Below are 18,411 nucleotides of genomic sequence, written 5' to 3'. Positions count from 1 at the left end.
TTTGCTAGATCTGATCCAACAAACCCTTGTTCCTACTTTCTTCAATAAACTCGAACAAGCTACAACAAATTTGCTATGATACCATGAAGGATTTGATGAGAATAAATCCAAAGATCTAGTAGAACCCCTGCATGTAAGAACCTCTCACAAAGAAGAAAAAGAAAAGAGAAGGCAAGGGTTTGGCTTTGAAAATATGCAAGAATATATTATCAAACAAAAAGAAAATGAGTAAAAATATACAATGGATAAATCCTTATAGAAGGAGATCATAAAATCTAAAAGGGAAACCCTAAGAGGTAAATGATATTTAATAATTAATATTTAATTATTAAATGGGAATTTATGTGCCTAAAGTAGGGAGTAAAGGTAATTTAATAAATGAAAATAAATTATTACTCTAACAGTCCCAATACATTTGTATGTACAAGCTATAATTTCTCATTTTAAATTTTCCTTCTCACTCTTCAAAAAACTCTCTTTTATTTTCCATACACACAACTTTCACAAAAACCCATATTGACACATTCCAGACCTGGTAAAACTTTCTTTGTGTGAAGTATTTTCATAACTTTTTTCACTCATGTGCCCTAGTGCTATTTTAGAATCTACGACAATTGTTTGATGTTCTCCCCGCTCAATTGCAATAACTATTAATGAACACTAACTTTTCTCTATATAATTAAAGTAGAAGGAAGAATATGACTTGCACAAAGATATAAGGTGCCTACTTTCACACCTTTTGCTACTACTAAGGAACCTTTTGAAACCTTCCAATTTTTATCATTAAAAGTAACTGTGCAACCATTATCATCTAATTTCCTTCCTAGAATTAAATTTCTACTCAACCTTGGAACACTTCTTACCTCTTGGAGTAGCCAATGATTCTTATTCTACAACTTAATCTTGATTCTTCCCTTTCCAACAATCTGTCAGGGTTCATTATCTCCCAAACAAACTAGCCCAAAATCCCCTTGGACATAATCAAGACAATATCTTATATTGGGTATAGCATGAAATGAAGCCCTTGAATCTAAAACCCATGAATCATCAACTTATTCTTAGGAAAGAAGTAAAGGACCCTCTTCATACTTATTACTTACCATATTTTTCTCTTATGTTTCCTTCTTGTTTATCTCTTTCATTATTCTTTGAAGACCAACAATTTTTTTCCTTATGGCTTGGTTTCCTACAATACATAACTCTTACCCTTTGATTTTCCTCGTAATTTTCCATAGTTTCTATAACTTTTTCCTCTCTCATTTGATCTTCTTCTTCTTTGTGTGTTCAAGATACTTCCTGATGTAGATTCATCTGAGATTTTCCTACAATTTACATCACTTAGAATAACACCAACAACGTCATCACATTTTAGGGCATTTGAACTATAAACTAAGTTATTAACAACCATTACCAAGCCACTACAACTTTTAGGCAAAGAACACATAATAAAGAGAGCCCTCATTTCTTCATCAAAATTGACATTTATAAAAGTTAACTGATTGGTAATTGTATTAAACTCATTTAAATGATAAAAAATAGACCCACTTGCTACCATCTTCATACTAAATAAATGCTTCATGAGAAATACTTTATGAAGTGGAAGATTTTTCATACAACTTTATTAGGGTTTCCTACAACTCTTCATATGTCTTTGCTTTCATAATATTAAATGCCACAAATTGTGCTACAAATACATGCATACTTCCAAGTTTTTTTCTGTCCAAAATATCCCAATCCTCATCTAAGATATTTGGTTCTTTCTTGGATTTTCCTCGCAATGACCACCATAAATCCTTCCGATAAAGATAGTCGTCCATTTGCATTTTCCATAATTAAAATCATGCCCATTAAAGTTCCCAACCTTCAACTTACCCCTGTCTTCCATTACTCCTATTCAATTTGGAGACTCCCACTCAACTGTGAAACTTTCTTATAGAGGAGAACTAAAACAACCTCACTATAATATCACTTATTAGGATTATATGAGAAAAAATATAACAATTACATGCAAATATAATAAATAATACAAAAGGAATAAAGCACACAGAAATAGAACAAAAGACCTAATGATTTAACGTGTTTCACCCAATCTTGGGCTACACCCACCAAACAATGAGTCCACTATTATTATCTAGTGATTAAATTGGATTATAATCTACAATCCCTTGCAAGTCAATATTGTTGCAAGAAGTTGCCAAATCATCATACCAAAAATTCCCTATCCATAAACCATTTGATACAAGACTTGTGTTGGTTACAAAATTAGGGTTAGAATAGGTATCCAATAGAAAAAAATAACTCTTAGAACCTCACTATTGGACATATAAGATAGGCTAAGTTACTGAGAGGGGAGGGGTGAACTAATAACCAATAAAACTTAATCTTAATTCACCAATTAATCCTTCATGTATATTTTGATCTAATTACATGCATGAAAAACTAAAAGCATTAAAATATTCATAACACTTTGACACACAATATGGTGACCCAGAAACCTTCCAAATAGAAAGTAAAACTAGGGTGGGGATGATACCCACAAGCTTTAGTACTGCAGTATAAAGCTGGCTTGTTAAGGCTTACAATGATCGTTTTTTATTATCTGCCTTGTTAGGAGCAATAAGGACTACTAGGTCCACCTTGCAAAAGGATTTACAAACATATACTAAAGTGTGCACTCGGTAAAGAGAATTACAAAAGACTGTTAAGTCTACCTTGTGAAAGAATTTAACTGTTCCACTAGTTAGGATGAACCAGTGGCTGATCTCTGATTTGCAACCTTGATTTGCTGAATGAGATTCCCTTTGAGTGTAATGATCACCTTGCTGTGATAGATAAATCTTTGCTGTTCCTTATACTGCTTGTAGCCTTTTACTTCATACTTCTACTTCTTACTAGTCGTTACATTCTTCTATATTTTCTTTGGATGTGATACAATACATTACATATATACCAATCCAATTTACAATACATCAAAGTTGGCTACAATACAAGTTTCACCAAAATACACAAAGTTGGCCCAACTGCAAGTACTTGGGTTTTGAAGACAAACTCGATGAGGTTCTAACACACGGCAACCATTGTCAACGCTCGACATCGTCATGCACTTGGTAGACATAGAAGCTTGACTCATACTAATCACTTCAAGTAGTCTAAACTCGGTCTGCACTAGTGACTTGGTGAACACTGTGAAACTCGACATATAAACTAAATCACTTGGTTAACATTGCATAGGTCGGTCAACACTATTACTACGAGCTTGGTATAAATTGAATCACTTGGTTGACACTATATAGCTTGATTAACACTAGATTCACATTGTTGATGCTGCGAACTTGGTAAGCACTGAAGAACTCAGTTTGCACTGAGAAACTCAGTAAACACTATGAAGCTTGATTTACACTGATAATCACCAACCTGGTAGATACTGCTCGGTGCGAACTGAATATTGTTCCTAGAACTCAATAGTAATTGTAGAACTCAGTAGAGCCTAAATTAATTGGTTAACATTGTTAACTGTACAATAAGCTCAGTAGCTACTAACCATCTGAATAAGTGTGTGTGTCACTAATAAACAAACTTGACTGAAATGTCAACACTCACAAGGGGTGTTACCCCTTGACTCCATCATGGGGGCACTGCCCCCAAACCACCGTAGAAAAATCTAGGGGGAAACCACACTGAAGGATGTGGGGAACAAATAACCTTTGAGTATGATTAAGCTCCACATAACAATAATTGTGGTTTACCTATTTTTACTTATTTATCTCTCCTCTTAATACTACTTTGTACCATAGGAATTTCAATGACAACATATACCTATTTTATAATAAATAGAACTATACATTTATCATTAAACTCACTAAGTAATTGCCTTTTGTGTTGAAAAAGATCTTCATTTCTTTTGGACCATAAAAAACATAAGACTTCACAAAATAAAGTTGAGAAAAATTCATTAAGTTTGTCATCAAAATATTCCACAAAATCAACTAACACTTCAAACTAAGATAGGCTAGGAGAAGTATCCAAGCCACAAGTTGACCAAAGAAGATAGCCCATAAACGGGAGGCAAAAACACATTCAAAGAAAATGTGACTCATAGATTCTTTAACATTGCAAATTGAAAAACAAACAAGATCTATCCATAGAGAAGAAAGGACATCCCCAACATTTACCTTTTTAAAAAGAAATTATCATCAAAGAAAGATTTTCTTAGGCTCACAATGACTTTTCCACTACTTATCCAAAACAAAAGATCATCTAGACTCAGACCAGTGACAATCCCAAGATGAACTAGTCCAAGCAGTAATATGTGCCTCATCCCTAACATGTGATACACCTATTTGAATTTAATGTCTGTAAAAGGAGTACCATATTTCCATTTCAATTGTTCCACAAACTGCTTAGAACTAAGAATATTTCCTAGGAGGAAGGGACTAACTACCTTGTTGATGAGAGAATTTTTAAACTTTCCCAAAATAGAGTGAGTTTTATATCAATCTTGATCTCTTGATCATCTTAGATCCAAGGTCCATTATTTTTCTAAGGGGTCACTTGTGAATTTTCCCTCCCTCCTAAACCCTCATAATAAATGCTAATAAAAAACCTTTTTCTAAAGTTAGACTTAAACCCTTGATCTGCAAAACATAATCACAATTTTGCAACCCCAATACCCTAGACCTATAAAATAGCTTGACCTATAAACCATGTGTCCATACCTTGCAATATTTGAAAGCACTCTTGCATTCACATCACCTCAACTTCACATTAAATTTACTCATATAAGGGATATGCCATCACAAGGTTTCAAACCCTACAACCAGAAACATAACTTTGATACCAAGTGAGGAAATTCAACCATAATGATCAAATCTATTTCCTACATAACCCTCTAAAAGAAAATAAATCTTACAAGTATATACATAAGATAATGAAAAGATCAAAGACATATCATAAGATATTGCAAGATATACCTTGGAAGAACAACTATAGAAGGAAATATCCCACCTTCCAAAAAAAAATCCATGCTCAATGTATCATTCAACAATGCAGCATTACAGTACACTACAAAGCCTCCATGAAAACATATGAAATATCAACCATTTGTTATACATCCTTCATGTTTCCAAGCATGTAACCATACACCCCATGACATGCTTCATAAAGAATCCTTAGAAGAAAACTCAATATATAATAATAGGTAAGTGAAAACCCCAACAAGCTGACCTTAAATCACTAAATTTCTACCTTAAAAGTATGCCATATCTGGGTAAACTTATGGGGGACGTTGGACATATCCTTAAGAACAACCACATGCCATAAGAAAGGGGTAGACCTGAAGAGCCTATAGAAGTCATAAATCCAACTAATAACTTCTTGAGGTTGGAGATAGAACCAAAATAGATGTTTAAGGGATTCAATTTAACCACATAATATAAATTTGTGACTGACATAGGTTCTTATAGTAGTACCTTAGTACAACAAACATCAAGCGTAGTGATCTAGCTAAGGAGCAAGCACAACTAGTCAAACTCCCTTAAATCTTTCTTGCCAAATCCATAAGAGAAGTGTTACTATTTTGAAAATTAAATTGATCAATCATGCACAAGTGAGGAAAATAACCAATAATACACCTTGGAGGGCTTGTGCCTTTGAAAAAGAGTAGTGCAAACTTTGTCCAATCCTGCCACCAAAGTTTAAAATAACACACCCAACTTATGAAATGACTACAAATGAATGCAATCAATTATGATAAATCCCCTGATTTATTGAAATTATTACAAATAGATATACATATAAAAAATTAGAAAATTATTTACTCAACAATTTTCATGTTATTTTTTATATCTATTCCACTCTTCTACATATGCTCAATTTAATTCTCAGTTTTTACTATATACTTCCATTATTAGATAAGCATGAGATACCCCTCGACCATGCGGGCGCTGTCGTCAGGCTTATTTTCAGAAGTTCAACGAGTCAATCTCGAAGTGAATCTTTTCACGTCAGCAACGCCTGGCCATTGAAACCAAAGCCGCCGGAATTTGAACCCTCGGTTTTGTTGGCAGCTCGATAATTGTCATGCTTTTCTTTTGTTCTCCTCCATGATTTTTTGAGTGGTTGTGGAATTGCAAATCCACCCCATATAACAATCGCAATCATTTTGGGGGCGGAATTCAAAGGTTCCAATTCCCGTATATAAAACGAGGGGCTTACAGAATCACAGTTTTTCTTGAAGATATATGATCTGTGATTATGTCGGGGGGAGCGGCAGGCGGTGCTGGGCAAGGTACCATTTTTCATTTTCCATGTACCCACACAAAATTAAATTAAAATAAAGTTGTTTTCGGAATATATCGTTTATATTAGTTTGATTGCGATCAGATTGTATGATCTTTTCTGAAGATGCTTTGTGTTAGATAATTGCTTGGCATCTGGGGATTGTCATAATTTCTTTCAATTACATACCGTATCTCAATGAACCTGTAACTAGAATTTTGTAATACTTTGAAATTCCTTTTCTATATTTACAGAATTTTCTTATACAGTGTTGATTTTCTTTGGTTCTTGTAATTACCCACGAAGCTGCAATTTTCTTTGGTTCTTGTAATTACCCACGAAGCTGCAATTTTCTTTGGTTCTTGTAATTACCCACGAAGCTCGATTTTGCCCACGAAGCCGAAATCCAAAAATCTGTGATAAGTTATTGTTATCTTGTTCATTTAAATATTGCGAGCTTTGAAAAATTTCTGAGGAATTATTTAGACACTCTTATAAAAAGAATTTATAAGAGGATACTGTTTATAGGGTTTTCTGAATAATTAATTTGAAGGTTTTAAAAATAACTTGTGTTGAGTATTATAGCTTGGCCGTTCATTAATTGTTTAAAAAATGCTTTCATCCTGGGAATTCCTTAACATGGAAAAGGTAATCCCGATTCTCCTATCTTGAAGTAGCTTGGAGAATTGCCGTTACATTCTTGGGTCTGAGAAGCATCGCTCAAAACTCATTGTTTTATAATTAGATCATGGGAAGTTGCTGGGATATTATTGAATCTGATAAGTAAAACTGATAATTCATTTATTCATATTTTCATAGTAGCTTGGAGAAGTCGCTGGTGCATTTTTTAGTCTGATAAACACGAATAAAAATTCCTGGAGCCAAATTAATGTATTGATTTAATGCCTTTTTTTCATGTATCCTCATACTGCACCTACTTTTTTTGATGGAGGTCCTCCACCAAATCTTTTTAGCTGCCCGACACTGGAGCACGAGCCAGTGGCTGAACCTCTTCGGCTAAGAGCCAAGTACTAAGGGGTATCCATTCCGCTAAATTGGCTAAGGGCATGATCTTGTCTTCATCCCTTTTCCAATGTTGGAGCCTTACATTCAACAAGACCTGATCCCTGGTGGGCTCTTTAAGAACCTTTCAACTTCACTGGTAGACCCAAGGATCCATTGACCACACTGCACCTATTTTTATGTTAGTTGGATCTCAATTTAATTTTAGAGAAGGTAGTTGCTTCATGCAACTCAGAAATCAACTCATCTACTCTAGAAAGATGAAACTGCACATTAGATTTTTTTTTAATATCTATTTTTAAATAAGCAATAACCTTATCATCATCACTAGCAAGGGTATAATCCATGTCCTCATCTAAGGGTTCATCCCAAATAGGAGAATCATCCAAGGAGGGAGGAAAGCACACATTAGATGAGGAATTTTCATGAAAAAAGAGATTAGTCAATATTCCTATCAAACGGCTCATCCCAAATAGTAGTACTATCAAGGTTAGGAACATCATGAATCACTAAAGGTTGATCGACATCATCTTTAAAAAGATAAGCCTCAATAGAAGAACATATTGAAGCATCATCATATGCATAAAATGGAATATCTTGAAGATCATGAAGATAACTTGAAAAGAAAGATAACAATCCTGTTGAAAAAGAAATGCAATGACTATAAAGAAAATGCAATCTAAAATGAATTAGATGCAATATTTTTTTTTTTTGAAATTTCAAAATGCAAATATATGAAATGCAATCTATATGAAATTAATGCATAATGAGATCTAAATACACTAATGCAAACAATAGCATACAAAGTAGATCTAGATACACCCATAAAACACCTAATGTAAAGAAGGCAATAAGGGAAATCAAAAGATCTAACTCCAAAATCCACAAGAAGAGGGAAAGAAGTTGGGTTCACCAAAATGTTTATTGGTGAAGCTGATGCAAAAAAAGAGAGATCTCAAGAGAGAAAGATCTAACTCCAGGAGAAGTGGGTAAGATGTCAGGTTCACCAAAATGTTTAGGGGAAAATGGGGGACACTTTAATGGGATGTAGGTCTCCACTTTATGCACACTAAGCCATTCAAATAGAAGAGAAAGAGGGGCTTCTAAGCATAACTCTCAATAAAAACTAGATTTGATTAGCAAAACCCAAGTGTAATAAAGGGATGCCAATACAAAACTAAGGTCCTATAAAGGAAGTACACTAGCAAGCCTCTTTCATGCAATGTAGATCTAATTAAAGATGTGTAAATGCAAAGATGCAATTGATTGAATTGATTAAATGAGAAGAGTAAAATTAATCTAGGTTCTAAATGTAAGTAAACAACCCAATTAAGATATAGATTTAAACCAAAGTATGAAAGGAAATGAAATATGAAAGACTCACCTTAAAATGCGCAAAGGAGGATGTATTTAAGCCCTAAAAACCACAGATCTAGGTCTGTTTTCAAATACCTGACTGGGGATTCCCGAAAACAACGACGAATCGAACAAAACCCAGAAACTTTTTTTTTTTGAAAAAGCAACAGGGTCTAGGTCGACTTGGTTGTAACTTGATCGGTTAGGTTTCCGCGAGGTCACCGTGTACTAGGGGCATTGTAACATAGTTGAATCAACTTCTCTTGAAAGCTCTCAGGGAGTTAATTCTAGATCCACAATCACAATTTTGCTATCCTGCTCCTACATACAAAAAATGAAGGGTTTTTGTTGTTTGGTGGATGAGGGCTTGCCTTGGTCAAGCCCTGGATTTAGGAACCAACCTTGAATTGAAATATAATTGATAAAGAAAATGCTTGCATGTAGTAGGATTGATTAATATCAAGTAAAAGATACAATTACCTCCATAGATGCAGTTGTGTTCGATGTGTGATCAAGTATGTAAATGTAATAGCCTTGACTCAAAGAAATTGTAAGGAAATCAAAGAAGCCAAAACCTCATGTATAAGAATGTATGTGACATGTCATGGATGAATAATAGAACTTGAATGGATTTGAATGATGGATCTTCTCCTTAGAGCCAAACTCCACTAACACCATGAAGGAAGAAGCTTGATGCAAGAAGGAGATGCTTAGACTTGAATGCTTGAAGATGCTCGCTTTAAGAAGAATGCCTTGCTCGCTTGTGGATGTCTTGTAAAGATGAGATGTGAGAATGATGCCCCCAAGCCTCCTTTTATACTAGTTTTTGGGCGGAAAAACAATTCGGGCTGACCGGGGAACAAAATAAATCAATTGGCAAACTTGAGGCCTTTCGGGCTTTGAACCCCACAATCATTAGGGACAAGGTCGACCTTGACTTGGACTAGGTTGACTTGGGTCAACCTTGACCCAGGGGAGGGGGAAAACAAGTCTCAAAAAGGCCTAGAAGGATGTGTAGATAAAATTGGAAAATACCAGACCTACCAAGAGTTGTGACCAAAAAGGTGGCAAAGCAACACCTAGAAGACCATATTGGAAGGCAAGGGATGATAAAGAAGCATGAGATGGAAGGATGGAGGAGAAAAGAGACCGCAACCACACTACGGAGGGCTAAAAGGTCTCAAAATGAAGTGTGTCCATTTTAAGACGACACAATTGTAATGCTAGATCATTGATCTATGTTTAGGATTCCAATGAAAATCATTAGATTGAATTAGTTAATTACAAAATGGAAATGTTGTTCATGAAACATGATTAAATGTTGAGTGTTCATCAATCATCACAGGGATCATAAAAAAGATCATCTATGAGACTTTCAGTGGCTACAAGTAGATCATCATGAGTGAGCAAAGTGAGAGGTAAAAATAATGAAATTGTGTTTGAAGGCCTCTTTTAGGGCGTTTTACGGTTAGGAATAAAATATAATTAAAAAAAAGTTCTCTACTCAAGTTTGGGCACACTTCTTTATCTGGGTCGTGGGTTCTCACGGGTTCACCTAGGTACTTAGTAGGTTTGCTCGAGTACTTAGTGGCACACCGGGTTCGTTCTGGGTGCTCACAGGGTGCACCCCTAGCATTGTGGGTGTGCACGGGTTCGCAGGTGTGCAAACTTGGGCACATCCATAGTGCTGGGTGTGCACCCTGTGCACCCAACATGAACCCACAAATGAGCCTGTATTAGGTTCGTAGCCAAACCCGATGCGAGGGCTCATGGTGCAAACCTGTTAATGTAGATATCAATCGGTTATCATTTCATGGTATCAAAGCTCATAGGTTATTTTATTGGCGAATATTCAAAATTCGTAGTTTGAATACTTGAAATGTATTTCCAGAAGTTCTAAACAATTTTTTATGAAGAATCGTGAGGTTTATCTAGGAATTTCTTTGAAATTTTTAGAAGATATTCATTGATTTTAATAAAAGTGAAGTTTTCAGAACAGATCAAGGGTTTCTTAGTTCCCATTTTTCAGATTTAGCTTCAAATTGTGAGTGGAGGTATTTCTGAGAATTGGAGCTTGTAGTTTGTATCTGTTTGAGATTTGCACAATTTTCTACAAAACTGTGATCTTTTGCACTTGTTTTCCAAATAGTTTAAATGGTTTTTAATATTTTTTCCCTGAAAAATCATGATTTCTTGTTTTGTGGCAATTTTTGAAGAATAAAAATTGTGGCTCTGGAAGCTTTCCTTTTACATCAACCTTTCTTCTTTCTCACCAATATCACTGGGGCACCAAATGTGCTCTTGCTTGGCATAATGCATCACATGTCAAGTAGTTCTTGTACCAACCTTTTGATCTCATCCTTTAACAGATTGCAGTGTAAATAAGGATTATTCATGGTATGTTTATATCCATCTTCATTTCTATCTTATGTTTATGAACCTTATCGGGGGTATTAGCTTAAGATGATCACCTAATGCCACTTGATACTGATGTAATAGCTACTATACATGGATATGTATTGACATTTAAAGATTTCTTCGAAGTTTCATGCCTTAAAAGGTGTGAATTGATTATGTAACTTTGAGTGCTGTTTTGGATTTGTTAACGTATCTTATGAGTTGACATGGAAGAGCTTTTGTTGGCTGGAAGGAAGTTTCATACCTTAAAAGGTTGGAAGTGATTATGTAACTTGGAGTGCTATGTTTTATTCACTAATGTATCTTATGAGTTGACATGGTAGAGCTTTTATGGGCTAGAAGGAACTGAGATTTTGATTGGGGTGCACCAATTCATGGCCTCACCAAATGATATACAACAACCCCTTCCTTAGCAAATGATATGTACTGATGATCATCAGATGATATGCATTGATGACTATGGCATAAAATTCTCAGCCACCCATGGATGTCACTGCACTTGATGGTAGGTGCTGACAGTACCAGCAGGCATGTAGACATTTCCACAGACATTCATGTCACAATCCTGCTAGATAAAAACAAAGCTTGTATGATCTGATAACAAATGACTAACAGATGGTCAATTTGAAACCATCCAGCCTTATTTTTTCCCTTGCACTTGCATAACTTATTTATTTAGTTTTTCAGTATGTTTGTCTTAAATTTTGGTTGACCCAACTATCAAATCTCTTGGATTTTGTAAAAAATACAGATTAACAAATTAGCCTAATACTGCAAAATAAAATTAACTAATTTATCTTATGTGTTGACATGGTAGAGCTTTTGTGGGCTAGAATAATCTGAGATTTTGATTAGGGTGCACCAATTCATGGTCTCACCAAATGATATACACCAACCCATGCATTAGCAAATTTTGTGTACTGATGATCACCAAATGATATGCGTTGATGACTATGGCATAAACTTCTCAGCCACTTATGGATGTCACTTCACTTGATGATAGGTGCTGACAGTACCAGCAGGCACGTAGACATTCACGTCACAATCCTGCTAGATAACAACAAAGCTTGTATGATCTGATGACAAGTGACTAATAGTTACTCAATTGGAAATGATCCAGCCTTTCTTTTATCCTTGGTGTTAATGTTTGATAGCCTCAGTTGGATAAACTCATGAGACTAAACTGAAGTTTTATTTTATATATATATATATATTTGTGTGTGTAGTTAAATACTATATAGTATTATGTGAGATATTATTATTTGGTAATATCTAATTTTGAATAGACATGTCCCATGAAGGGACATGTCTCTTCATAGTCTTTGCTCATTATAAATTAGAGGTTGTTGCCATTTGGAACACACATACCAAACATTATGGTAGTGTTATTACATTTGCAGCGATCCTCAGAAACACAACATGGTATCAGAGCCAGGCTGCTGCAAATGTAAGGAAGTGTTCAAATACATTTTATAAAGAGCAGCAACAACTATCGGCACTTTCATATTTTTTTGCCATCACTGCCGTGGGAGTTGGTGGTGATGTTTTATCAAATGCAAAGTTGTTGGACTTCTTGAACGCATAATATCACACCTAGAAACGTGGATAAAGTTATTATATCCATACATCTGGTTCGACCGGAAGATACTACAGTGTCTGATGCATTTTTATTTATCTTTACTGTCGGCAATATTATTAACTATAGCAATGATCAATAATTACCTTTTGTTTTAGCGAATAATCTAGCAAAAGAAAAATCGAGGGGAGGAAAAAGAAAGGCCGCCGTCTGAATCAGCAGGGACATGAGGAACAACAAAGAGATATAATATTGATACCGTATTTCTCATTGCCCAGTCAGCACTATTACTTTAATGGATAGAAGCAATACTGTATTTCTCATTGCCCAGTCAGCACTCTTACTGTAATGGATAGAAGCAATAGAACTTCAGACAATAACAACCCTTCATACATGGTTGCAAAAGAAAAAAAAGCTTGTGAAGATGAAAAGAAATATTATGTGCATACACAAGCAGATGTATGGAGCAGAAGAGAAAATATATTTCTTAAGGGAATTGAACGATGAAGTAAAAAGAAATATAAGAAGACCATTTAAACAACAATCATCAGTCGATCAAACCCAATAAGACAATTGGTCTAGCCAATTGCAATTCAGTTCATATCTAGCAAGTAGATTATAGGGACAAACTTCAGTAATCAGAGCAAGACATCTATTGAACAATATTCAGTCAGAAATTACAGCAAGTAGAAGTTGAACACAAATCTGACCAGTGATATGAGTGTTAATGCATGTAGCTTCGGTCTGACATTACTGTGGTAAGCACATACGTACGTATATATGTACAACAGAATGATGCACATGCTGTTATACATATATGCATACTGTAATAATCTGAACTTGAATTTTATAATCAAAATTGCTGAATGTAAACTGAGAGGAATTTTTGTCAAATAGTTCTCTGACAACCTAAAAATGCTCTGGTATTACTGTGCTAAACTCAGCTAGTTCTGTTTAATTTATTAAATCTGAACTTTGTGGTATTATGTTGAACAGTTATTGTGAAATCATAGATTCTCAGAGTTCATGCAAACAGTAGTCAGCATTTGATGAAATAATGGCCACGGTATGGTATTCAACTTGGCCAAATGTAATAATACCATAATTAAATTCTAATGAACTCGGCCCAGTATTCATAAAAGTGTACTTATGTGCCTTGCCAGACTTACATAACAGACCCACTCACGTTAATGAATTAAAATAATGCAAGAGAGTTATACGAGAGTACAGACCCGAGCAAGGATAATGCCGTTGAAGACCTCTGATCTGCTCCACATATACACACAGTTGACACCCTTGAGTTCTGTCCAACTTGCTGTGGGCTACGATTTGGTCTCAACCTGTGGGAAGTGTAATGCTGAAGCAGGAGTCGGCTTCACCCGTGGAGAGTATATCCGAACTGTAACGTCTGATGTTTACATAAACAAGGCCGAGCTCTTCCCGTGGTCCTCTACCTGTGCTTTCCTTGGCGGTCACGTTCTTTATATCCAGCTGGAAATGACGGCTCCAACACTGCCAATGGTTTGACGTAAGTTTGCCTAGATTCGTGATCCCTCACTTAACACTCCCGGCCGGTGATTTCAACCCGTCCATATTGAATTCGTGGTAGATATGTAATCTTCAGGAATATTAACTTCTTCCCCTATGGCCTTAAGTCTGTCATTTTACTCTGCCGACTACCCAATGCTGAACCTGATAGACTCCAAAAACCTTATTTTTAATCCACTGTAGAAATAACTAAATGCGCTTACTAGTAGTTCAACTTAGCTTGCCGATTTCTGCTTGATATTATTAAGTTTTCTCCAAGAGGAAGGATTGGGGTGACGTCCAATTTTCCTCACAACTCGAGGGGTTTCGTCCTCAGAGTTTGCCCAGTCACTTCAAGCAACCAGAATTTCAGAATATTGGAGTTCACAAATTCTTGTGTGTAAATCCCAATGCAAGCTCCTTATTTTATAACCTCAAAGTGAGGGAAAAACAATGAAGCAAGGAATGTGGGATAAAACACAATTTCGTCTTGTAGTCACTTAAGTCACTTTATAAAGTAAATGACTTTATAACATAAAGTAACTTTATCCACACACTTTAATAAAATAGCTGAAGTACATAAAATAAAATCTCCGATGTGGCTGGTAGGCATCCTGATAGCTAATGCCGTTAATCTATCCGAATGTGGAGATAGATTAACCTGGCGCCAAAACACTAGTGCAGAGAAGGGGACATGACACATACATACATGCTGTTGTATCTTCCACAGTCTGAACCCGATGAGATATATATGTTCAGAGATCATTAAAGCATGATCGAGATTATTTTTGGTTCCTTTGATGTTTAGATCATGATCGATCTATTCTTTACATTGGGCCGTAGATGTAATGATTGGTTATACATTTAATCACTGTGTTTAAGACAGTAACTAATCATGAGCATTAGTTAACTATGAACGTGTGTGAGAATGAATGTCCATGTCTCCAATTGGAGACATGGCCATTCATCCCCACACCCCTTCCGTTGATATTTATCCACTCTGCCTGATGTAATCTTGGCATCGAAATCTATTAATGCAAGCACTCCTAAGCATTGAAGATAATTTTGAGTTTGATAATACTTTATTTCTGTTATTACTGCACTAACGTTTGCAGATTCTGGAAGCGATTTTTTGTACCTGCAACACAACTCTGCATTAAATTTAAATCTGGTAATAAACTTTACATGGTATCAGAGCTTGGCTAAGGATAGATCACACTAAGTTTATAAGGATCAAATTTTTACTTTAATAATAGTCCTCTCTCTCTCTACAAAGATGACAAACGCAATGAGATTCAAACATCACCTTGGAAGTGCTGATAACTTTGAATCCTGGAAACTTCACATAATGATGTTGTTAAGAGAAAACAATTTGGAATCACTTGTAAGAGAGGACATAGAGAAACCTAAAGATGATCCTGAGAAATCAGAATGGATTGAGAAAAATGAAAAAGCTATGAAGATAATTGTGGATGCTGTTCGAGACCACATAATACCTATTGTGGCAAAACATACAACAACATACCGTATGTTTCGAGCTCTTGAAAATGCATTTATAATCAATAATGCAGGCATAAAACTTGCTCTTAAAAGACAAATGAATAATGCAAGCATGAATAAAGGAGAAACTATAAATGCTTTCTTTATGAGAATCACATATTTGAGAGATCAATTATCTACACTTAGTTATGAGATTGAAAATTAAGAATTATCCTTAACAGCATTAGGAGGACTTCCAAACTCCTCGAAATCTTTTGTAGAAGGTATAAGTGCTAGGTCTAAAATCCCAAAACTAGATCGTTTACTATCAGATTGTCTTCAAGAAGAATCAAGATTAATGATTAAGGGAAAACACCAAACCCTAGATGAAGATGTTCAAGTTCTTAATACAAACTCTCATCATAAGGGAAAGAAGAAAAACAACAAAAGGAAAAGAAACTTTCATGGAAAAGGACAATCCAAACAGAAGAAAGACTTGTCCAAAATTCAATGCTTCAGATGTGATCTATATGGACATTATGTGATAAATTGTCCTGATAGATCTAAACCTTAAGCATCTTTTGCAAAATCTGAAAGGTCAAATGAAGGTAATGAATTTGAGAAATATGCCTTCTATTCAGTATTATCTAGCCAGATATCAACCAAAACTAATACATGGATAGTTGATAGCGGATCTTCAAGACACATCATTGGATATTAGGATAATCCAGAAAGCATGCAAATAGAAACAGATGAAGAAGTTACAATTGGTGATGATTTTGCACATTCCACAAAAGGAATTGGGACCTGCACCATAAAATTGAAATCTGGAAATTCTATTCAACTTTCTGGAGTTGTTTATGTACCAGGTATTAAGAGGAATTTAATATCTATATCCGCAATTAAAGATGATGGTTTTAGAATTGCATTAATGGGAGGGAAAGTACTAGCATGGCCTAAAAATTCAACCATTAAAAGGGCTCTAATAATAGGAGTAAGACAAGTACTTTTATATGAGGTATGTGCTAAGACAAACCTTGCACTTGTACATGAGACCTTAGATTCAAATGAAATATGACATAGAAGACTAGGTCATATCAACTTTCTTGCCCTAACATCAATGGAGAAGTTAGTAACCAGAATGCCCAAGTTAAACCATATTCACAATGAATCATGTAAAGGTTGTGCCTTAGGGAAAAACACTAAAAGGCCATTTCCTCATAGTTTGAGCAAAACTAAAGAAGTGTTGGAATTAGTACATTTTGATCTATGTGGGTCCATGTCTATACCTTCTATAAGAGGGTTCTTGTACTATGGGATATTTGTTGATGATTTTTCAACGAAGACATGGATATACTTCCTTAAATGCAAAGAATCTGAAGAGATTCTCTCTAAGTTTAAAGAATTCAAAACTATCACTGAGAACTCCTCCGGTAAGAACATTAAAGTTCTGAGAATAGATAATGGGAAGGAGTATACTTCTGAAATATTTAAAGAGTTCTGCAAACTCACTAGGATTAAGAGGGAGTTCATAGTTCGTTACAATCCTCAACAAAATGGGGTTGCTGAAAGGAAGAACAAAACTATTGTAGAAGCTGCTCGGGCCATGATTTTTGATCAAAATTTGAGTATGTCCTTCTGGGCTGAAGCATCCAACACAACAATCTATATTCAGAATAGATTTCCTCACTCATATTTGGACAATAATACTCCTAAAGAAGCATTTTCTGGAAAGAAACCTGACATCAGTCACTTAAGGATATTTGGATGTCCTGTGTATGTACATGTACCTAAGGAGAAGAGGACTAAGTTAGAACCTTCCGGAAGAAAGGGTATTCTCATTGGTTTTAGTGAATTAGCAAAAGGATATGGAGTCTACATACCTGGACAAAAACAAATAGAACTAAGCAGAGATGTCATTTTTGAGGAGGACATTGCTTTCAGAAGAGCTAAAACTTCCGATGCACTAGATACATTTGATGTATCTCCAGAAGAGGCTCCTGCTCTTGAGATTCAGAGGGAGTTCCCTGAAGAGACTTCAACTGAAACTGAAATCCTTCCAAAGACTCAAGAAGAGAGTCTTGATCACACTAAAAGGCTACTTTGGGCAAGGAAAATAATACAGGAAGGAGATGGATTCGCAGCATCTTCAAGAACCTTTCGAGAAAGCAATAGACTTAGAAAATTGACATATAATGCTTTCATATGTGAGTTTGAATCTTGAACCTTCTAGTACTTCTGAAGCACTTAAACATCAAGCTCGGAAAGACGCCATGGTGGAAGAATACCAGTCTATACTAAAAAATGATGTTTGGGACATAGTTTTGAGACCTGAGGAAAAATCTGTTGTGTCTTCAAAATGGCTCTTCAAGGTTAAGTATGCTGCAGATGGCAGCATTGAAAAACATAAAGCTCATTTTGTGGCTAGAGGTTTTTCTCAAAAGGAAGGAATTGACTTTGAAGAAACCTTTGCACTAGTTGCCAGGTACACTTCTGTTAGAGCTGTAATAGCCATTGTAGCAACCAAAGGTTGGAAAATCCATCAAATGGATGTAAAAACTGCTTTTCTTAATGGAAAAATAGAGGAAGAAGTATACCTGGAACAGCCAAAAGGGTTTGTAACTCATGATGCTGCCTCTCATGTTTGTAAATTGAAGAGGGCTCTATATGGACTCAAACAGGCTCCTCGGGTCTAGTATGAAAGGATTGACAAATACCTTTTAAGTCTTGGATTCACCAAGATGTGGCTGATCCAA

The 18,411-nt window shown here is 35.5% G+C and overlaps 1 protein-coding gene across 2 annotated transcripts in view; it reads left to right on the top strand.

Annotated features, from left to right (window-relative positions):
- The first annotated feature begins 6,051 nt into the window (after positions 1-6,051).
- Positions 6,052-18,411, top strand: part of LOC149540583 (peroxisomal membrane protein 13-like) — a 51,120-nt gene continuing 38,760 nt past the window's right edge. For both annotated transcript variants that reach the window (XM_089801669.1, XM_089801670.1), the window contains exon 1: positions 6,052-6,286. In XM_089801669.1, coding sequence (XP_089657795.1) covers positions 6,253-6,286 — 34 coding nt within the window. In that variant the 5' untranslated portion in view covers positions 6,052-6,252. The remainder of the gene's footprint in view (positions 6,287-18,411) is intronic.

Source organism: Cupressus sempervirens, chromosome 9 (assembly GCF_028749045.1).
Source record: "Cupressus sempervirens isolate cs-2001-9-10 chromosome 9, ASM2874904v1, whole genome shotgun sequence".
Lineage (NCBI taxonomy): Eukaryota > Viridiplantae > Streptophyta > Pinopsida > Cupressales > Cupressaceae > Cupressus > Cupressus sempervirens.
Note: the sequence above shows the minus strand (reverse complement) of the source record. Positions and strands in the feature narration are given on the sequence as shown.